The sequence below is a fragment of the Carassius carassius genome, chromosome 5, assembly GCF_963082965.1.
Source record: "Carassius carassius chromosome 5, fCarCar2.1, whole genome shotgun sequence".
NCBI lineage: Eukaryota > Metazoa > Chordata > Actinopteri > Cypriniformes > Cyprinidae > Carassius > Carassius carassius.
Genome location: NC_081759.1, coordinates 10,048,186 through 10,072,097, shown reverse-complemented (window position 1 = coordinate 10,072,097; position 23,912 = coordinate 10,048,186). Strand labels below are relative to the sequence as shown.

Here is a 23,912-nt window from a genome sequence, read left to right as displayed (position 1 = left end):
ATTATGAAATTACATATAAAGATGTACTTACATCAGTCAAAAAAGGGATCTAAAGTTCAGCTACTTGCATTTAATAAGTATTTAATATACTCTTTATAAGCAAGTCTTTTGCGCATGTTTGCAGGATGTGCTGTGATGGATGAATAGTGTTCTGTTAAAGAATGCAGTGCTTAAAGCTAGAGCTGTGCTGAGTTCAAGAGATTAATCACTGTGAATCTGCTGCAGTCTATTACACTGCTCTCTAGTCTCTCATCCCCCTCCCAGTCCTGTGACACAAATGGGACAGAGAGCAATACATCTGTGTGTGAGTGTGTGTGTGTGTGTGTGTGTGTGTATGTGTGTGTGTGTGTGTGTGTGTGTGTGTGTGTGTGTGTGTGTGTGTGTGTGTTTGTTTGTGCGTGAGAGCAAGAGAGATAGATCGAGAGGCAGGGAGAGCTCAGCGTTCCATAGAGAGGCTGTTAAAAAAACATCCAGAGAAAAGTCCCATATTATATGTATTGATTTTTCATGACCAATGGAGTTCAGCTCATGTCTCATTTGATTCTCACCTTTGTTTCATATGTTTCTCATTATGCTGCATGTAATCCCCTTTTTACTGACATTCTGTACAACCACAGGATTGCAATAGAAACATTGTGATACAGCAGTTCTATTAACAAGTTCATTTTAACATTACATTTTACAGAAGGAAGCCAAAGCTCCATGTGTTGCATGACGCAGGATAATAAACTGACTAACCGCTAAATGAAATGATCCAATGATGATAAAAAATTGCCTCCTGTATACCTTACTGTATACGAAATAAACATGTATGCAATATGAATGTAACTCTTTACATACAGAAAAAATATACATAAATAAAATGCACTTGACCCTAAAATTACTCATTTTAGGGAATGTATTCAGATTTCTTTTGGATTACTTTTAAGATTGTTACATTTAAATGATATTAAATTTAAATCCCAGGGAGACTTCAGGTAAATATTTACTCTCAGGAAAGCTAGGGAATCTCTGCATCATGAACAAACATTTATGAACATGAAAATAGTAATGACATAGTCAAAGACTTCCCGATTTTAAATATTTTTGTCAGTTATACATCAGCAAATTTGAGTAATTTTGTAATCATTCACCTCTAACATGGTATAACTGACTGAGTGGTGATCTTGTCATCAAATTCAGATGCATTGATTTCAAATTAATTTAGATGACATTTTATTGTGAATACTCACTGTATTCAATAAGGCACACAATAGAATTTCTTAGAACGTAATACAAATTACGGAGAATAACTAAATTGTGAATAATTTACTGCCACTGTGTACTAAAAATTTGTATTCAACTTGTCCATAAAAAAGTAACTGTTATCTGTAATTTATGAGGATTTTGAAATGTAATATGACCTAATTACAAGTACTGGATTTTTGGAATCTGATTATGTATTTAGTTACCACTCAGCACTGTCTGGTTTCATTTGTGCTGTCATTTGTTTTTTTGTTCTTTCTGTATGGAAACCAATACCAATTAATACTAACTATAGTTTTTACTTCACATCATTTTCTATCATATTCTGTATTTGGTGCTCTAAGAGGTCTACTGTTTGCAGGTTATATTATGATGGCTCAGATAATGCCTGTGAAATCATTTATGTCAACCATCCATTTTTATTATTAGATCTACGTGTGGTATTTTTGGTTTACCGTTGAATGTCAGTCCTTTGTTGCGTTGTGTCTTTTTTAGCATTTCCTTTCCGACATCATGCGTTTAAGCTGTTGGAAGAGGGAGGGGTGACCTGGTCACATTTCATCTGAGAGGTTTTTTTTTTTGCCAATCAGGCCCAATGCAAGCTGCTTTTGCATTAGTCTCTCACTCTGTGTGTGTGTGCATTAAATCTAAATGACATCATTGTAAATCCCCTGTCATCTTTCATTTCAAAGAGCAAAAGAGATCGGGAGAAAAAGAGGAATAGATCAAAAGAGACAAAAGTAAGAAAGAAACTGCATTTTTCTGACATTTGTGAACTTTTTAGAATTTTTTTTTTGTTTGTTTTACGTTTTGGGTTGTTTTTATTTGTTGTTTATTTGTTTATTTGTAAGAGCGGATATCAAACTAAAGCTTTATGCTTAAAGCAACAGCATTACACTAGTATGATAGTTTTCACTATTATTGAGTAAAAAAATAACCTTAAACCAGGTGATATTCTTTTAAAGAAAATCTTATTTTCACATTTGTGATTTTAAGTAAATGCTTTTTTAGATTGTATAAATATATTTACTATAAGTTTAAAATTATTTGGTAAAATTAGAAATGTAGAGGGTAGAAAATTAGAAGCTAGGATCTTTTTACAGTGCAAGAGAAGATGTTAAAAGAGAATGTGTTTGTGGGTGTTTTGACAGTGATATGTACAGATGTTTCGGCACCATTTTCATAGTGTAAAAGAACAAACATCCAGGATGGGACTTTTTTTTTTCTTTTGTCTGTGTGCGTTTCGGATAAATGTGGCATCTCTAAATGATATATTTATTTTTTTACCTACATGCTGAAACTTTGTTCTTTGCTTTTTTTTGAATTTCTTTTATCTTTGTACATTAAGTCCTGCCAGTTGGAGTGCGTCTAAACGCTCAACTGAGAGCTCAAACCGAGGACGAACACAAACCAAACCAAACCCAGGAATATGGCCATGTTTGGTAGTCGTGGGGCGAAGGGCGGTAAGTTCTCTGTTGAGGACTTGTATGGGATCAGCAAGAAGCCTAAAGCCTCGTCAGTGCCATCAAGCAGCGCCGGGGCAAAAGGACCTGTGCAAGGCCGTGGGAAGGGGCAAAAAGGAGAAAAGGATGCCCTGGCCTCTCAGATTTTGGAGGCGGCGCACAGACTGGTTGAGCGGCGACGACTTGAGCTTTACCTGAGGGAGTGTGGCCTCAGCATCAATGACTGCCAATCAGAGAGACAAGCCATGCTGTACCGGTGAGTGAGGAGCTGCACAGCTCTGAGTGTGTGGAAGTGTTCGGGGAAATGCACTCTCAGTGGTGTCAAAATGTCAAACCTGATAAAGTGAATGTGAAAGGATAATAAATGAAGGTGTATATAAATGGAGGTAGCAGTAGCAGAGCAGAAGCTGCATTCAGAGCAGGATACTGTCATACTGTTTGCTGCAAAGTAAACAGTATGCAATTATACATGTCTAACACTAGTAGTTGTTTTGTGAACACACTATGTTGCACGTTTAATTCAGCTAACATTGTCCATTTATCAGCAAATTTGGTTGCATTGCATTATAAAGTCAAAACTAAATAAAAATTTAACCAATAAATTGAATGCACATAATACTTGTTATTATAATTATAATACATTAGTTTTGCATGATTCATTGGTAAACATTATTACTAATGCACATGCAAAAATGATCAAAATGTATTCAACAACACATTTAAAAAACAACACCATCTAGATGAGGTGACTGGTGATTTTGAATTAAAATAAATGCCTGATAAAGATCATGGTAGTAAAAGTTTGCTTTTATAGATTCATTTTGCAAACTGAAATAGTGTGCTGGAATAGGTGTTTTTGTTGTTGTTTGTTTTTAAATAGGCCTAAGGTGCACTATGAACCTATCAGGTATCCTGTAGGTGTGGAAATGTAATTGTTTATTAAAGTTTAAAGACACATACAGTACCAGCCTGTTAATTGGATAACTGTAAGTTACCTTGCCATATATGATGAAAAATGATGGTTTAACATTGCCGATTTACCAATGAAATTCATGGTAAAAAGTGATTTAAAAAAATAATAATTTTATTTAATTGTAATTGAAAACAATTGGGGGAGGGGGTAAATTAACTTTATATCACTTAATGTTTAAAAGTTGTAAAATAAACAGTCATCTAATATGCAATCCCAAAACACAGTCTCTGTACTGTTTTCGATGAATTTCTGTAAACCACAGCTGTTGTTGTACTCAATTTAATATGATTTTTATTATTATTTTATTTTTTTACAGTGTAAAAAAGGTCAAATATGCAGTAATAAGTATCTTTGAGAGTGGTTAGCTAATAATGCTACGCTGTTCTCACATTAACTCCACTACCTGTAGATTCCTTGTGTTTGTCTCTGTTTTTTGTTTCTTTGTTTTTTCCATAAAAGACCCTGCTTTTAGATCCACGCTTTAGCCTGCTAATTCCCGTTTTTACAACCTCACTATGTTGCACATATCATTGAATATTTATGGTTATTTTGCATTAAAAGTGCAGAGGAGATATGAGAGCAGTGGATTTACTGATTTATTTACTGTATGCTACACTGCTGCCAGATCTGTCATTTCTTTCCCATCTGTTTATCTTCACAAACATAACTAGCAGTTTTTGTAACTCATGTGTGTATCTGACAGTTAAAGTACAATAAGACATGAAAGAGAAGTTTAGTGCTCAAATGCCAAATGACAGCCACTTTCTGTGTGCATGCTTCGGATGTGTGCACTCAGAAAACCATATATTAGAAATTTAAACATAAGGTTTTTATATCTACTTTTGTCTATGGCTGTATTTATTAATGAGTTAAAAACCAAGGCTAGTATTTATTTTGTTCATAACCCATTTAACCCTAAAAAGTGAGTATTAGCACCTTAAGGACTCTAAGTTACTAATCTGCAGCTTTTCAAAGTTAAATAAATCCTTTTAAAGGTACTACTCCAGTAACAAGATGTTATGCCTTACAGGTACAACTTGTGCACATTTGGGTTGAGTTGAACACTTTGTATTTTGGGATGTAGTGGATTACAAAGGGTGTTCTGGTTATATATTGAATATTTCTGGCAAATCATCCATGCATATAATAAATCAACATACAATGCACAGTATACTTACTGCAGAAACAGAGATTAGTGTGCTAGACTAGCATATCTGTATAGCAAGGAATACTAATTAATACAAAGACTGAGACACTTCTGGCATAATGGACATTTTGTGAAGTTTATAATACAGTACTTGATCCTGTTATAATTGCACCACAAATCCCATAAGGCTGTTCTGTGTCCCCAGGTGATTAGTTCTATGCAGGTTGCCATGGGAACTGCTGGCCGTGCTCGAGGTTCGCTGGTTTGAGGCTCAGGGGCTACAGTGTCCTTATTTAGCCTGAGAGAACAGTGTGTATGTTTGTTTGTATACGACAGAATGATGGGTCCTCTATGGCTTGACTGGTGTCAGGTCTGGTGTATTTTGACATGTCACTTCATGCAGAATGGATGCATTTGAACACCATATTTACAGTGGATGCAAAACAGAATGTTATTTGATTCTTCTTTCCAAGCACAAACTCCAGAGACAGCCCGAAAAATATAATTAGTAAAATTCACAAATCAAAATATATTTTAGGTGCAAGAAAACAAATTTCCAATTTTACAGTAGCCAAATGCAAATGTGGATGGAAAAGGTCAAAACAAGATTTATAATTATTTAATAATAAGTTATTTTTCATAAAAAAAATTGAATGTTGTAGTTAATTATTTAATTAACTAATTATTTTGTTTTTTATTGATTGATTTACATAACAATGAAATTATGTTCCCTGTGTGTAGGGAAGCATGAAAGTAAGACAACATACATTATAAATGCATTACAAATATATCTATATTTTTTAAATACATTTTCAGAAATATACCAAAAATGGCCAAAAGGTATTGGTTGAATAAATATTTACATGCATATATTTTGAAACATATTTTTGCAAAAATATTTGCCCATTAGTTTATTTGTATGTATATATATATATATATATATATATATATATATATATATATATATATATATATATATATATATATATATTCAGGGCTGGACTGGGACAAAAAATCGGCCCGGGCATTTTTGCCCAGCCCGGCCCACTATATGATCATAAACACCACCCATCTTTGCACGCCCTTAATTATATGCATACCAACTCCTATTCATTAAAACCACTAATGCCATGTAATGAGTGAGTATAGGAACGAGTGAGAGTTAACAAATGAAATAAGTCAAAATTGTATATTTTTTTATTTTATATTTTATTAATACATTTGAACTATACTCCACAGCGGTGAATCTTAAAACAAGCTATAAGCAATAGCAATACCAGTGTTTCTTACAGGATTTTTGTTAAAACTATGGTGGTGTCCTCGGTCCTTCTAGGGGGGTTCGGGGGTATGCCCCCCCGTGAGAAAATTTTGTGCATTTTAATGTTAAATTCATTAATCTGGTGCACTTTGAGAGTTCAAAATTAAAAGCTCCAACCCATATTCAGTGTGCAAATTAAACAAAGAAAAATTCAATCCTCTTTTAGTTACAGTGTCTATTTACATTACACCTATACATAATAATAGTTATAATATTAATCCAATGACAGTAATAGCCATATTTTGTAAAACAAATGCACAAAAAAATAAAGGAAACTTTCTTAATTAGTTGTACCAATTTCTATACTTGAAAGAGATAAGCACATGACCTTTTATTTTGACGCAAACTGCATCAAGCATCAAGCTTTTATTTTGGCGGAAAACATGGTTTACAAACGCCTCTTATTAAATTTCTAGTGAATTGCGGTAATCGTCAACTATGCAGATGTGGAAATAATCTACAATCATGACATGGCCTACGTGTTTTGAAAGTAGTTATGCTTACCGCAGGCTCTACACTTTCTCATCTCTCTCCTGATCCTCCGTCCTCACTATCATCATCTGCCACAGGAGCTGATGAAGGTCAGAAAACATATATTTTGACACAGTTTACAGTGTCTGCTTTAAGGGCCTGGTTCTATTTTTTCACGCTATTTATCTGCACATTCCTTGCGTTTCTTCTCCATCTTTTTTTACAGATACACACTGACACTGCTGCCGCTCGCTCACTCGTTTAAAGTTGTGATTGGGCCAACCCAGTGTCAATCAAGAAAAGAGCCAATGGGCCGCTGATCTACGTGTTTCATGGGCTGTTCTGTCAGAAAAAAAAAACTAACACTGACTTTGACCAATGCATTACACCGGCACAAACCCAGCGCCGCCAATTAAGCAAAACAAAACAAATCGAATGGGCCGCCGATGTACATATTTTATGGGCCGTTTAAAAAAAAATAATTAAAAAAAAAGTATGAGTATGAGATATATCGGCCCAAAAAGCACGTCGGCCAACCGGGCAAATGCCCGGTCTGCCCGATGGCCAGTCCAGCCATTTATATATTTGTAAAAAGTATTCATACACACAGACTTTCTTATATATTCACAAATATATTTAGAAACATATTGGAGCAACTACATATTTTGGCCATTTGAGTATATATTTAAATAGACTGAAAAAAAAGCTTTTAAATCATTCTTAATATTGTGTCTTTAGCAGCTTAAAGAGAAAAAATAATCACTGAAAGAGGGCAATGAGTACTACAGGGATGGTGAGGATCTGGAAGATGACTGATGGAAGAAAATCAACAAGGGAGAACAATATGTCTTCAGTTCGTATAAGCATTTGTCTGAATGCATAGCATATACCACTGTTTGAAGTGTCTGTGCACGTGTGTGTATCTGTGGACACTTTTATGTTATCGCATATTGTTTTCTCCAGATGGAAGCACTTAAAAGCGTTGTCCCTCCAGGGGGGACAGTGATCTGTTTCCAGTTTTCCTCTTTTGAAAAACATATTCTTACTTCCATGAATAATTGACATTCAGTTCTTTTTGCTGTCCACTGGAGGCCATGCAACAGATTTTGTTGAAGAAAAGCAAATGAGAATTAAACTGTTTTCCAGTCTTCATTTAATGTGTTTTAACTCCTGAAAATTAGAACAAGAAAGAAAGTAGAGCTTTTTGTCCTCTGATAAATCCCTTTACTCTATCGGTCGAGACCTACTTTTGTCATTTTCTGCCAATTAATTTGCAATTATATCTTAATTATGCTTTTAGTAGGACACACCTTAAAGGCAAATAAAAGGGCACAGTCTGTCTTTTTTCCATCTTTCTACCACCATATGGACTAAATCGCAAACCAGGTGGTTTGTGCTCTGATTCCACAAAGCACATGTTCAGTCACTGCACCTCACGTTGTTTGCAGTTGAGACCACTATTTGAAGCTAAACAGAAGTACAATCTAATACAATGTGGGATATGATGAGCTTTATTTTAGTGGCATGCTCAGGGACACAATTCATGGATCGCCTCTGACACAGCTGCGATCACCTTGAACACAATTTTGTTGTCCTTATCGGCTTATAACATGGCCAGTCTGATCATAACAACATGCTAATTTTGAGAGTGAATCTGGCAAATCCTGTCAAGAGCATATCCAGGTCACATTTCACCTCAAAATGCTAAATTCAAAATTATTTAAAAAAATAACATTTTGCATTAAGAAAATAAAGAATTTACAATTTCTGAAGAACTCAGTGAATTCAAATATGACACTTTTATAGGATGCCAGGTTTGCAGTAAGTCTATTTGTGAAATTTCATCCCTGCTAGATGAAGCTCTTTTTTGTTTGGCATTCTTATGTGGATGCCAGAAGAATGTTACCTGCCTGACTGCATTGTGCCAGCTATAAAGTTTGGTGGAGGAGGGCTGATGATATGGAGATGTTCTTCACAGGACGGGCTGGCCTCTTAATGCTTAATGCTTAATGCTTCAGCATACCAAGACATTTTGGCCATTGGTATGTGGGAACAGTCTGGGAAAAGTCATTTTCTATTCCAGCATGATGTGCCCCAGTGCACAAAGCATCGTGGTTGGATGAGTTTGGTGGAAGACCTTGACTGGAGTAATGATGCTGAAAATTCAGCATTGCAATAACAAGAATAAATTACATTTTACTATGTTTATAAATATAAAGCAGTTGGTGTCTCAATAGAAGATTCTGCTTTTAATTGCTAATTAATTGTAAATTTATGCTGATCCAGCATTTTGGAGCATTTCAGAACTCTGGACAGTTCCTAAAAGAGGATTCTTGATCGGTTAATTTGCATTGTCAGAAAGCAAATGAATTGAGTGACATGCAGCTACACCCCCATCTCTCTCTCTCGGGCTTCGGATTGCATGCAGATGTTCTCTGATGAGAGCAGATTTGTTCTATTCCCCCCATATTCACTACACAGTACAGCTGCGCTGTCACTGGCTGCCTCCTCTGCACTGCCTCGCTCTGATTGGTTGGCAGCAGTATCTGTGCGCCCTGATGCACTGAGTACAGCTTTGAAAAACATGCTATAGCTGCATGACAGTGTATAAATGCTGGTCCAGTTGAACAGTCAGTTTGAACGACATAAACTCCCCCGATTGTAGGAATGCTTACATGTGTCCTTAAACAACTGAAGTTTCATACGAGGTTTTGTCTCCTGTATCTGTGGTCAGAGAGCAGCATCCATCAGCAACAGAAGCACAACCATCTAGCTCTAGCAACTCCCCTTGGTCTTTTTAAGCAGTTTGTGAGGAGTGCCAAGAGCATGTTTTTGTTTTTGTGTCAGCAGGGTTATAGTTCACTCATTGTACTGGTTTATGATCAGCTGAGAGACTTGGCAAAGAATGTTCTTGCAGTTTGGTTCAAAGTGTGTGTGTGTTTATTTTGTGTTTAAGTATTTGGATTGTTCACATGTTTGTGTTTATAATAGCATCTTAAAGTAGGTATAAAATGGAAAATCTTTATTCAAAGTGCATATTATAGATGTTCATGTGAACAATTCATCCATGCATATGCTTCTTTTTTTCTTTTTTTATCTTGTAATGTCTAATCAAAATGTCCTTACTGGGCCTTCTGGTGAAATGTGAAATGTCAGACTTCTCTCATGCAGGGCATCTCCAGTTATTTTTCCACTTACACAAAATCCCTGCAAGCTCATCTGTCTGAGTACAACACCCACGTTGCAACATCCAGTCAACAACCAATGAACAAAACCAAGTCCCCATCCTACATTTTTTTTTCCTTTTTCAATTATCTGTTACACTGGTATGTTGATATGAAGAAAAAGATCTGTCACTACATTTTAATTTAATGTGATTTAATTCCCTTGCCTTCTCATGTGTGCTTATGTTTTAGTCCATTTGAAGATAAATAATATTCTACTTTCAGAGTTTTAAATGTACTGCAGAAGGCCTGTGAACCAAAATGTAAAAATATAGAAATTCATTAAAAATATAAAAATGCTGGATATATTGTACAAACATATTTCAGTTTTATTTGATAAATGTTGGTATGTTAGTGGTTTGAAAATAAAGTGATGCATTTGCTAAAATCTAATATAGGCCTACAGTGTTGTCAGTAAAGAATTTTGACTGACAGTCTGAATGGCAGATTCCTGATTTATAATTTCCTGATTTTTTTGTATTCCATTATCAACCTTTGGAACCTTTTTGCTTTGCTGCCTATCTGAAATGCAACAGAGGATTTTAAAATGTGTCTGTGAGTGTTTATGTGTGTGTCTAACCCTTACCCAAACAATAACCTGATTATTCCGCAGTGGTCCTGCTCAATTCACACATTAATCACAATGGAAATCCGAGACTGAGAGAGAGAGAGAGAGAGAGAGAGAGAGAGAGAGAGAGAGAGAGTGGGGGATCACAGAGGTTTTCATTGGGTTGTAAGTTGGCAGTCTCGCGTTTGATGGCTTTGTCGCTCTGAACGGATGCACAGTTCCCTTCACATCTCCATCGACAGCCTTTCGTTGCTTGACCGCCTTCACGATGCGACATATCGGCTGCTACAGTGAGATCTGACGATGGAATATGGACACTGCGGAGCTGTCAAACTATCTTTTGATCGCATGCGATGATCACAATGGCAATAATTACGCGCCAGAAAAACAGCGCGACATTTGCTGCCTTGTGTCGAACGCGTGAGGGTGCGCTGTGTGTCAGATAGTGACCATCACCACTTAGCGCGTGGAAGAGTGATTGTGTGCGTGAATTTGTGTTCATACGAGTGTAGACGAGGAGATGGCAAGGCGCGCGTCCCTGCAGTCGCGTTCGGCCGCCGCGTAGCTGGGCTTGAGTGCCATTAGGTGAAGCGGCACCGGCTGTTGCGCATCCCGTCAGTGGAAACCCGGTGTGGATGGGTGGTTCCGCATTTTGAGGAGGTCCCCCACCTCGCACAGAAAGACCACCCGGATTCTGCAGAGGAATGCCTCAACACGGAGAAGAGCGTCTTCAAGTTGCGTCGATCCGGATATCGGAGAAGTGCAGTGGACGACTGCATAGACAGACTGTGCACGCAGCGGCACACTAAATGCCTGGACAGCAGCCAGTCGTGACTTTTTGCCTGGCGACATAAACACGCACCCCACCGCATCACTGTTGCGTTTGGACGCGCGCCCTCCTGGCAACAGCTGCAAGTTGGTGCCAGCAGGTGCAAGACCTGACTTGAGCACAGGTTGGCCCTGTGCATCTATCTATCTATCTATCTATCTATCTATCTATCTATCTATCTATCTATCTATCTATCTATCTATCTATCTATCTATCTATCTATCTATCTATCTATCTATCTATCTATCATCTAACATCAGGCACTCCCATAAACATATTCGTTGTTACCACACCAGTGATTCAGTCTAATAAACTTAAACACACAAGTGTCACAAGAGTGTGAGAGCAGGTCAGGATGCAGGTCTCATTCGCTTGTACGGAGCACAATCTGAAGAGCCGCAGCGAGGACCGGCTGTGCGGCCTGCGAACTGCCCCTCCACCAGGGGGCAGCAGCAGTGGAGGAGGTGGAGGTGGAAGTGGAGGAGACAGAGGGAGCGGACAGGGTGGAAATGGCAACTACGCCACTCAAAGCTCGGGCAAAACACGGGACGTGCCGGGGTCCCGACCTGTGCCTCAAGGCCACGCCCACATGAAGGAGGCTATTGGACGACACAGTAGTATGAAATACAGGTGAGACAGGTGGAAGTGGCATGTGTATGTGTGTAGCACCACCTGTTGGGTGGCAGCATAGGCCAGGACTGGGTTATTCTGTGCTGTCTGATGGTTTATGGCTTCTTTAAAGATTCATAAGGGCCCAATGACAGACGCTTTAATACTGAGTGCGTGTGTATTCACTTCAGTGCTTGTGTTATGGCTGAGCTGAATGAATGGCAAACTAGATGTCAGGGGCAGACATGGAATCGCCTCCTTTGCTTGCATTATTGACTAAGTCATCTAATGCCTTTAGTGTTTAGTACATATCAATATATTATATAGTATGATAAGCTCTCATTCCATGACACAGAATTAGTTGTTGCATAAAATGCAGAACTTGAAGTTGCCAAAAGAATAAATTGCTTCTTTATTATGATTTATTATTATTATTATTAAGTAATCTGACTTGTGATTTGTGTTTGGCAGATGATGAGAATAAGTGTGGTTTCAAGTAATATCTACAATGTAAAAGATATCCTGTCAAATTTACAGCAAATTCACTATCAAAACTGACAATGTTTATAAAGGATGGCATATTGATGCCTGTATATTTTTTACAACCCTTAAGTTTATTTCAAGAATCAATATAATGTTCAATCTAGGGTAATCACCATTAGGGTAACACACATCACTAAAATAATGCATAAACATGAACCAAAAAACAGATAATTTAACAAAAAGCATCTAATGTACATTACTGCTAACAAAAATAAGAAGAAGCAAAACTATTTAAAGAAAATATATTTCTAGGGACTTCACTGTAAATTATATTATGTTATTGGCAGGTCATGATTTTTATTGGCAAAACCTATGTGTTTGACAGTATTTAGTTACAGCAAAATGACATAAAATGTAATATTATTTTTATATATGGTAATTAAAATTTTCAAACATATTTTTACAATGTAGGCATCTGAATATTAGAGATATTGCAAGTTCAATCATCCAGCAATCACCTAGCAATGCTTCAACATCCTCCCAGAAAATTCTGAACTTCCACACAGCAGCAATGTGCTACTCCAGACACCTTAGCAACAGCGTAGCAACACTCTGGCAGGCATTCACAACATTCTAAAATTGTGGCATATTCTTCAGGAAATTCTACTGCAGCTTAGCTATTTATGTGTGTGTGTGCGTGCACGTTTTTGTGACATATCAGGACACAGATTTTTATAATGACAACGGTATAACATAGGCTTTACAAGGAGAAGCTAACTTTTCAAGACATTACCCCATGTCCCCACTTTTCAAAACCATATAAATCACACAGAATGGAGTGTACTGAAAATCTGAAATAGCACAAAGTTTCCTGTGAGGACTAGGGTTAGGTGTAGGGATGGTGGAGGGCGATAGAATATACATTTTGTACAGTATAAAAACCATTAAGCTAAGGGATGACAAAAACAAACCTGTATGTGTGCGTGCCTGATTCATCACTGCATGTTATCCCAAAAGAAAATTGCTCTGTAACTGTTCATGATTAAATTTTACGTGTTCAGCCACTGAAATTAGTCCTTGTTTCAAAGGGCTAGTAGTTCTTCCACTGCAAACTTGCATCCTGATTTGTTTCATTATTGTATAAATGCCCACTTTTCATGATCTAATCAATTCTTGGTGGATAAAATCCAGTACAACATCACATTTCTTCTCCTTGAATATGTTGCTTCACTGTGAAATATGTTTGTGTGAGCGTGTGTTGTGCTAATCTCAGCCTCAGACTACCCACGGATCGTTCACAGCCCTTTCTCAGAGATTGCTGAGCCATTATTTAAATGAGTTTCCACTTTGCTGCACATCACTCTATTGGATCTATACCTGGACCTAAAGCAAACTCAGCTTTGCCATTTTCCATGTTGGACAGACGCTCACTTCCTGTGAGGTTCTCCTTGTGGTCATGTGGACTTGACTTTTTGGACAGACAGTGGAGAGACTTCTCCTAGGCGTCACACACACACACACACACACACACACACACACACACACACACACACACACAGTACAGGTTTAGTGGAGAGTGTTGGAAAGTGAGATGGATTTTATTATGCCGGTTTAAGAAACACTCACTAGACATTTGATATGCTTTTAAACTCCCATCTACCGTTCTACTTATCCACCCTAGCAACAGCCAGAATCAATCAATCAATCAATCAATCAATCAATCTATCTATCTATCTATCTACAACCCGAATTCCGGAAAAGTTGGGACGTTTTTTAAATTTTAATAAAATGAAAACTAAAAAACTTTCAAATCACATGAGCCAATATTTTATTCACAATAGAACATAGATAACATAGCAAATGTTTAAACTGAGAAAGTTTACAATTTTATGAACAAAATGAGCTCATTTCAATTTTGATTTCTGCTACAGGTCTCAAAATAGTTGGGACGGGGCATGTTTACCATGGTGTAGCATCTCCTTTTCTTTTCAAAACAGTTTGAAGACGTCTGGGCATTGAGGCTATGAGTTGCTGGAGTTTTGCTTTTGGAATTTGGTCCCATTCTTGCCTTTCCAGCTGCTGAAGAGTTCGTGGTCGTCTTTGACGTATTTTTCGTTTAATGATGCGCCAAATGTTCTCTATAGGTGAAAGATCTGGACTGCAGGCAGGCCAGGTTAGCACCCGGACTCTTCTACGACGAAGCCATGCTGTTGTTATAGCTGCAGTATGTGGTTTTGCATTGTCCTGCTGAAATAAACAAGGCCTTCCCTGAAATAGATGTTGTTTGGAGGGAAGCATATGTTGCTCTAAAACCTTTATATACCTTTCAGCATTCACAGAACCTTCCAAAACATGCAAGCTGCCCATACCGTATGCACTTATGCACCCCCATACCATCAGAGATGCTGGCTTTTGAACTGAACGCTGATAACATGCTGGAAGGTCTCCCTCCTCTTTAGCCCGGAGGACACGGCGTCCGTGATTTCCAACAAGAATGTCAAATTTGGACTCGTCTGACCATAAAACACTATTCCACTTTGAAATAGTCCATTTTAAATGAGCCTTGGCCCACAGGACACGACGGCGCGTCTGGACCATGTTCACATATGGCTTCCTTTTTGCATGATAGAGCTTTAGTTGGCATCTGCTGATGGCACGGTGGATTGTGTTTACCGACAGTGGTTTCTGAAAGTATTCCTGGGCCCATTTAGTAATGTCATTGACACAATCATGCCGATGAGTGATGCAGTGTCGTCTGAGAGCCCGAAGACCACGGGCATCCAATAAAGGTCTCCGGCCTTGTCCCTTACGCACAGAGATTTCTCCAGTTTCTCTGAATCTTTTGATGATGTTATGCACTGTATATGATGAGATTTGCAAAGCCTTTGCAATTTGACGTTGAGGAACATTGTTTTTAAAGTTTTCCACAATTTTTTTACGCAGTCTTTCACAGATTGGAGAGCCTCTGCCCATCTTTACTTCTGAGAGACTCTGCTTCTCTAAGACAAAGCTTTTATAGCTAATCATGTTACAGACCTGATATCAATTAACTTAATTAATCACTAGATGTTCTCCCAGCTGAATCTTTTCAAAACTGCTTGCTTTTTTAGCCATTTGTTGCCCCTGTGCCAACTTTTTTGAGACCTGTAGCAGGCATTAAATTTTAAATGAGCTAATTAAGTGGATAAAAGTGTAAAATTTCTCAGTTTAAACATTTGCTACGTTATCTATGTTCTATTGTGAATAAAATATTGGCTCATGTGATTTGAAATTCCTTTAGTTTTCATTTTATTAAAATTTATAAAACGTCCCAACTTTTCCAGAATTCGGGTTGTATCTATCTATCTATCTATTGTTCTATCATCTCTGTTTGAATGTCTGATAAACTGCGTGGCCTTAAACCCTTCAGAATTCAGTCTTTGTAAACTCAAGGCATCATCAAAGTTTGCTTTAGAGAACTTTTTTAATCTAGTTTACATTGTGTTATTACTTAGAGTCCTCTTTATTGAGCAGCTGTGCCAATGGTGTATAAAGGACAGGAGATTGTTAGCCAGAGGGTGGAAGTTGGCAGGTGAAAAGAAAAAAGATTGTTTTTGTGGAGTTTTCTCAATAAACTGTCATCTCATTTTTTAATAAATAGAGACACAAAAGCACTGCAACTTCAGTTAGTGGTCAAGATAAAGATAGCTGTTGAGGTAAAGAGATTCTCATTTCTTTCCATACTGAATCTCTCTCTTTCTCACTGCTCAACAGCATGTTCAGAATAAAATACTAGCACACTGCTTAATGCATGTTTCGCAGTGTACACTGCATCATTTTTTTTTTCAAATGTAAGGCATGTGTATCAAACCAATTAGAATATACTTGCTGTGTAATGCTATTAATGTCAATTAAAATAACAACAGCTGTAATTATGCTTATGACCTCTAATAGTTGTGATTGAAAAGCTACCATTTATTTTACATGCACTGGGAGATGGAGGCCATTAAGAAGCATATGCATCTGATGGCACATAATCTGTGAATATCGCAGTTGTGCTTGTCATAGCGAGAGGTTATACAGCAATGTCCTTAGCCAGAAAATTTGTCACAAGCCATATGTTAGATTTTTTATTCAGTTCTTGCAGAGTTAAAGTGGCTTGCAGAGATTCACGTTTCTAAATTTCTCATCCTAATGCTGTCCGTTACCTATATGACTTTTTTTCATCTGTGAAATGTAAAAGAAGATGCTTAGCAGAATATCTATGTTGCTCTTTTTCCATACAACAACAAAGTTAAGTTACAAAAAGCAGTAAAAAAAGGTTTTAATATGCTTCATATACTTTATTATCTGAAACAAGGTTATAATACCAGCAAAAAAAAAAAAAAATTGGGGGGGGTGGGGGGGTGAAAAGACTTTAGGCAGGGACATAAATCTATAGAGGTGAGTCAATGACCAAAGAATTATAATTTGAGGGTGAAATATTTAATTAACATTGTGTATTATGTACTAATATGTAAAACAAATCTAATTCAGATCTCAATTATGTGGTTGTTTCCATGAAAAAAAAAAAGACTTCTGCAATAAAACAGTTCTGCACAGGCATTAGCTCTCTGACTTTCAACGTTGACTTGGAAATACATGTCTGGAATTTTAATGTGTTTTTAAGTAAAAACAAAGAAAGATTAGCTTCTGCTTTGGCCAGTGAGAAGTATGAAACAAAATATGGCCAAATGAAATGAATGTCTCTCTGTTCTGTTGGCTTTAGGTAGATGTGGGCCAGCATCTTCTAATCTGTAATTCTCTCAGTTAACCAAGATCACAATTAACAGTGAGTGATCCAGAGCTAGTCTGATTGCTAGTCGATAAGAAATCAAACAGGTCAAAGACACTGATCTCTGATTCCAACACAAAATCCATAACTAAGATTAACATCAAATCCCTAACACTTATCCAAGACAACACATGGACCAACATGTCTAAAGACATCAGCTGACATAAGCTGAACTGCTTTTTCTTTTTTACTTATTTAAGTAGGACTTAAGTACATTTTTTTAGTTTCTAAATGATTTATTTTGGCTTTGGTTGAATGTACTGGGGAAAAAAAAACATTTATGATAAAACTAAAATATAATTTAATGTCATTTCAATTTCATATTTGTAATTACACATTTGTAATGATGAAGTACACCAAGACATAAAACAAAACAAGTACAACTAAAGAATATTATAACATAATTATTTAAAATGTACTAGTAGACATACATTTCATTTGATAATTTAAAAAAACAATGTGCTCTTTTTAGAAAGTTTACTTAATTGTTTTAAGTACACATAAGTATCATTTTATTTAATATATCTGCATATACAGTAAATATACTTTTAAGATTTGAAATACACTACAAATGCACAAACAGTACAACAATGGGTAAGGGGAAAAGATAACAAATAGAATTGGTTCAGTTCCCTTTATGTGTGTGTTTATACAGGGATCGAGACAAAACCAGACCCCCAAGACCCAGACCAATTGCAGACTCCCTGAGACCCTGACCAAGACTAGAACCCTTGAGGTCCAAAATTAGACCATGACTTAACCCAAGACCCAAACCTCCAGAGCAGTCCACAAGACCTTTACCCCAACTCTTTGCACATTTATTTTTGGGTTTTAGAGTCTTGTTTTGTGGATCTAACTCATAGTCATGTTAATGAACATAGATCTGCTTATTACATTAAGGAAATTCATTTGATCTCACAAGAGTGGTGACTCATATTTAACTGCATTCAATTTGTTTTGCCAGTACAATGTCATGAAACATTTCCAAACTCATTCCTGTCATAGACTTGGGTCTGATTGCTGTAAGTGCACATGCCTTGCACTTTCACAATTTCTACAATTAATGGCAAAATTAAGTATTTGGAAATGTAAAATTATATTTCCTACTAACACACTTCATCAAAAGATAGAAATAACTGACTTAAAACCATTTTTTATCTGGCAAAAATACTAGTGTTCTTATAATTTTAGCCAGTTAACTTAAGAATATTCTTTTAAAGTTTTTTATTTCTGTAACGTGCTCAAAGTTTGCTGAAGTTTTTTTTTTTGAACACTATAAAAAAAATAATAATTATTGATTGACTGATTGTCAAAATGGACATAGTTATAGTATAGTAAGACGTTAGGGGGCAGTGTATTTTGCTGAGCTGCCGCTGTTTGAAGTGTTCGTGTGATCTGTCCAAGCCATCAGCTGCAAGGATGATGCTTCCAGTTTGTTTGTGGAGATTGTTGCAGATTATATATCAAGACTATTTTCACCTTTGTACATCTGTGGACCTTCCTTTTCTCTACGAATACACCATTCAAAGCTAATCACCTGTCTCCTCATTATTGGTGCTCTGACCGGCACCCAGGAGGTTTTACTCATCCATAACCTGATCAGAACCTAACAGTCTTAAAGTCTCTCCAACAAATTGGTCCTTCGAGCCGGATGAGTATTCCCTTCTGACATGATGGATTGTGATGAGGAGATTGTTAGTGGAGCTCGTCCTAAACACCATACACGTCGACCTGCTCACCTTAAGCAGTATGAAGTACAGTATACCCGCCTCAGACCTGTCGCCGAGTATGATGTCCCGCATCCTTGGGAGGCACCTGTCCACCGGACTACCCCCCCATCCTTCCAGCCTTACACCACTCCCCCTGGTGGTGACCTGGTCTGTTCTGATGGCTCACAGATCATATCCTCAAATTATCAGCCTCCACAGCATGCTGAATTCCATCAGCCATCCTTCTCCTCTCCTCAAGCGGCTGGTTTCATTTCCTCTGCACACCACAGTGAATTGGAGCACCTGCGTCAGGAGCATGCACAACTAATGCAGACTCATCAGGCTTTCCAAGCAGATCTGAGGGAGCTGAGAGAAGTCCGTGCAGAAGTCAGAGAATTAGTTCAAGTTGCTCAGTCACTTCGAGCTGACCTTAGTCTAACCAGAAGCCAGAATCTCTCATTAGCACAGCCACTGGCATTGCAGCTATCCAGTCCTCCTGTGAGACGGTATGAATCCACGCCTTTTGTGGATGAGGGAAATTTCGCTGATCTTCCCCCACCACCCTGGCCTGAGCCTGACATTGACTGGATGAACCAGGTGGGTGACCTTACACTCTCCGACACAGGCGCCACTGTTTACCACCCGGTGATGCCCGAGAATAGAAAGTATTCCTTTGTGTTCCCGGCTACTGAAACACGCACTCCTAAGCCTTATGCTCCTGACACTTTTGGGTTCCCCCCACCTCCTACCCCTAAAGAGCTTCGAGAGTTACTCACATCTGCGGCCATGCCCTTACCTGCTAACAGCACGACTGTGCCTGTTACTTCACGATTCAGTTCAGTACATGCTCATTTGAATCCTCCATCCTTTGCACCAAAGGCCGAGCCCGGTCTATGTTCTGTAGCACCTCATGCTAGGTCTGAATATTTATACCGGGGTCCTTCTCCTACAATTCCTAAGTTCAGCCGGTCTGATCCTAGTGAGTTTGCTCGGCTCCGGATAGCTCTGGAGAACCTGCTTCCCCCAGACGGGACTGAACTTTTCAAATATCAGATCTTAGTGGATCACCTTAAGCTGGAGGAGGCTAAAATGATAGCAGATGCTTATCTTAACTCACCTACTCCATTCACTAATACGATGGCAGCGCTTCATGATAAATTTGGTCAACCACATCAGCTTTAAGGAAGATTGCTAGTGTCCTTGAGAGTCCTGACATAAAGAGAGGTGATATCTCAGCCTTCCAGAGGTTTGCTCTCCAAGTGCAGTCACTAGTGGGCCTATTGAGAACTCTGGGACGTGATGGTGAGCTGAAGTTGAGTTGTGGGTCCCATGTCGCACGCCTTCTGAGTAAGTTACCCCCTGAGCAGCGAGCTGAGTTTCGTCGGCTTATGTTCCGCCAACCTGGCACAACCCCTAATCTGATTGATCTTTCGAACTGGCTTCGTTACGAAACTTGGTGCCACAGTTATGATACTGAGCCAATGTCCAAGGGTTCACATGCAAAATCTGATTCAGGGAAGAGAACCATGACCATCCTACATGGAGTTGGAGAATCCCCTGTTGAGACTCCCGTCCATCGTAAAGGTCCTGTTTCAAAGACAAAGCCTTCCAAAGGGAAACTTTATTGTCCTTTCTGTGACAAGACTGAGCATTACCTGAGTCAGTGTGCCTCTTTCGCTAAGCTTACCTCAGACCAGGTCAGGACTTGGATTCGCAGTAACAACCGTTGTTGGCGCTGTGCCAGGGCACACCATGCTGCACAGTGTGACCTTAAAAAGCCATGCAACATCTGCCAGGGTACCCATCTCTGCCCTCTCCATGAGGTGAATGTCAGTCCATCCCCAAAGGAGGATTCAGCTAACATGGATAAGAGCTGCCTAACAAATTCCTCCCCAGATAGGTTCTTTCTGGATAAACCCTCTGTCAAAGGACGAGTTATGCTCAAAGTGGTTCCGGTGAATCTACATTATGAAGATCGTTCCTTGGACACCTTTGCTCTTCTTGACGATGGGTCAGAGAGAACCATTCTACTCTCCACTGCAGTTAAGGCCTTGGGGATTCAGGGTATCCCAGAAAATCTTCCATTGCGGACAGTGCGAGATGATATTCAGGTCATTCATGGTTGTTCTATTTCCTTTCAAGTCTCTTCCCTCTTTAAACCTCAGACCAGTTATAAGATAGATCATGCCTTCACCGCTGATCGGCTTAACCTTTCACGCCAGTCTTACCCAGTAGAACAGCTGCAACAGAAGTACAGACATCTGCGCGGTATTACCCCCTGTCCACTCACTGATGTCCAACCTTTACTTCTCATTGGTTCAGATCAGCCCCATCTTATAACCCCAACAGAGCCTGTTCGATGGGGCGGCCCGGCTGCACCTGCTGCAGTTCACACACGCTTAGGTTGGACACTCCAGGGTCCTATACCTTCCATGGTCTGTCCTCCTACCCCACGGCAATGTCTGCTAACCTCCATGGATCCAATTCAGGATGAACTCCTTCAGAATGTTCAACGACTGTGGCAGTTGGATATGGTTCCACAGTGGGAAGGCAAAGAGGTAACCAGGTCCAAGCAGGATCAGGAGTCTCTTCAGATGCTTGACCATAAGACTCTCACCATGGAAATGGAGGAAATCAACAGGTTGGCTACACCCCTACTGCGGAGAAAGGACATGCCTTTGTTGAAGGCACCTAAAGAATCAGTCTTACCTAACCTTCGCAGTGTGGAGAGGCGTCTGCTGAAGGAGCCTGTCAGAGCTGAGGTCTATAAAGAGGAGATGAGGAAACTCATTGAGACAGGAGCTGTTAGAAAGGTGACGGACCCTATATCTGATTCAGATGAATGCTGGTACATTCCCCACCATCTCGTTAGTCACAATGGGAAGTTCCGCCTTGTCTTTAACTGCTCCTACCAGTACCAAGGACAAAGCCTTAATCAGTACCTGCTGCCAGGACCCACCCTTGGGGCCTCACTGTTGGGCGTCCTTATCCGTTTCAGAGAACATCCTGTGGCAGTGAGTGGGGATATTAAGGCGATGTTCCATCAGGTTCGCCTTATACCTGAGGACCGTCCTCTTCTCCGTTTACTTTGGCGGGACCTGAAGATGGATGAGGCACCCAGAATTCTTGAGTGGCAGGTATTACCCTTCGGTACAACCTCCAGTCCTTGTTGTGCTACCTATGCACTACAGCGTCACGTGCGGCAACACCCCCTGACAGATGAGGCAATTAGATTCTCAGTGGAGAGGTGTTTCTATTTCGATAACTGCCTGCAGAGCCTGCCTACTGCAGATGAAGCTCGGAACTTGATTGATGGACTACGGAATATCCTGTCTGGAGCTGGATTCGAAATTCGCCAATGGGCCTGCAGTGATCCTACTGTGCTGAGTCACCTACCTTCTCATGCACAAGCTGCAAGTGTGGAGCTGTGGTTGACGCAGGAGAAGTCTGACATCCCTGAGTCGACGCTGGGTCTGAGCTGGAACTGGCAGATGGACACTTTGTCCTACAAACACCGACCTGTGATCTATGAGACTCCAACTTTGAGGAACATCTATAAGGTCCTAGCTACCCAGTACGACCCTCTGGGATGGCTTCTACCTTATTCCACTCGGGCAAAAGTCATCATCAAGCAGCTGTGGAACAAGCAGAGAGGATGGGATGACCCCAACCTACCACCTGAGCTCCTCCAGTCCTGGAATGCATGGGAGGAAGAACTCTGATACCTTCCTTGTATCTCCTTCCCCCGGTCTTATGTTCCTACTGAAGTTGTGAGGGACGGAGTCACCCATGAGGTACATATTTTCTCGGATGCCTCTGAGCAGGCATATAGAGCGGTCGCCTAACTCCGGACTACTGACCAGGATGGTCAGACCTACCTGTCCTTCATTAAAGCATGCTCTCGTGTCACTCCTAAACGAGCTCACTCCATTCCAAGACTAGAACTCTGTGGTAGTCTAGTAGCGGCACAGCTGGCTAAGTTACTGGAGACAGAGTTAACGCTACCAATCAAATCTATTTCCCTGTGGACAGACTCTACTACAGTCCTCCAGTGGTTGAATTCTGACTCCTGCCGTTACAGAGTCTTTGTTGGGAATAGAATTGCTGAAATCCAGGAGCTGACGGAGAAGTGTTCCTGGCATCATGTAAGGTCTGCAGACAACCCCGCTGATGACCTCACGAAGGGAAGACCTCTCCAATACCTTGCTGTGCCAAACCGATGGTCTCAAGGACCCCCTTTCCTCCTCCAAGATCCCAAGGAATGGCCAGTAATCCCTTAGACTGAAACAAGGGAAGACCAGGTTGAACTGCGTAAATCTACCTTCTGTGGTATCAGTACCTTTCCTCTCTCATCTGGTAAGATTAATGGATGGAATTACAACACCTGGCAAGAACTATTGGATGTCACTGCTCAAGAACTTCGGGTCAACTCGGTTCCAGGGACTTCTCCAGAGGCTGAGGATTACCACCAAGCTGAGTTCCATATCCTCAAACAGGCTCAGCAGGAATCCTTCCCTGAGGATTATAAACTGTTTGAGACTGGGAAGCCAGTTAAGTCCGGAAGTCTATTAGTTACTCTATCCCCTGAAATGGATCCGTCCAGTGATCTGATAAGGGTGGGAGGTCGTTTGCGGCGAACTGCAGGCATCGAGGACTCCATTTTACATCCTCTGGTTCTGGATCCCAACCACCCTGTCACTCGCTTGATTATTCACCATTATGATGACAAGTTGCATCATCCTGGATCGGAACAGTTGTTTGGGGAAATACGGAGATACTATTGGATTCTCAGAGGCCGCGAAGCTGTCCGCCGGTTTCAACGTGACTGCCCAGAATGTCAACGTTGGAGGGCCCAACCGACAATCCCTAAGATGTCAGATCTACCTGAGGCGCGACTTCAGCTATACAAACCTGCCTTCTATTCTTGCGGAATGGACTGCTTTGGCCCCCTGTTAGTCAAAATTGGTAGACGTACAGAGAAGCGATGGGGCATTCTCTTTAAATGTCTGACCACTAGAGCGGTCCATTTAGACCTACTCCCTAGCCTGAGTACCGACTCA

At 39.7% G+C, this 23,912-nt stretch overlaps 1 protein-coding gene across 4 annotated transcripts in view; it reads left to right on the top strand.

The window, feature by feature from the left end:
• Window positions 1-1,942: 1,942 nt before the first annotated feature.
• LOC132140763 (voltage-gated potassium channel subunit beta-3) overlaps window positions 1,943-23,912 on the top strand; it is a 70,730-nt gene continuing 48,760 nt past the window's right edge. For 2 of the 4 annotated variants that reach the window (XM_059549723.1, XM_059549721.1), the window contains exons 1-2: window positions 1,943-1,985; window positions 2,594-2,964. In XM_059549723.1, the coding sequence (XP_059405706.1) occupies window positions 2,675-2,964 (290 nt within the window). In that variant the 5' untranslated portion in view covers window positions 1,943-1,985; window positions 2,594-2,674. Of the gene's footprint in view, window positions 1,986-2,593; window positions 2,965-10,546; window positions 11,869-23,912 lie in introns of those variants that run through there. The other 2 variants (XM_059549724.1, XM_059549722.1) reach the window with 1 other exon arrangement.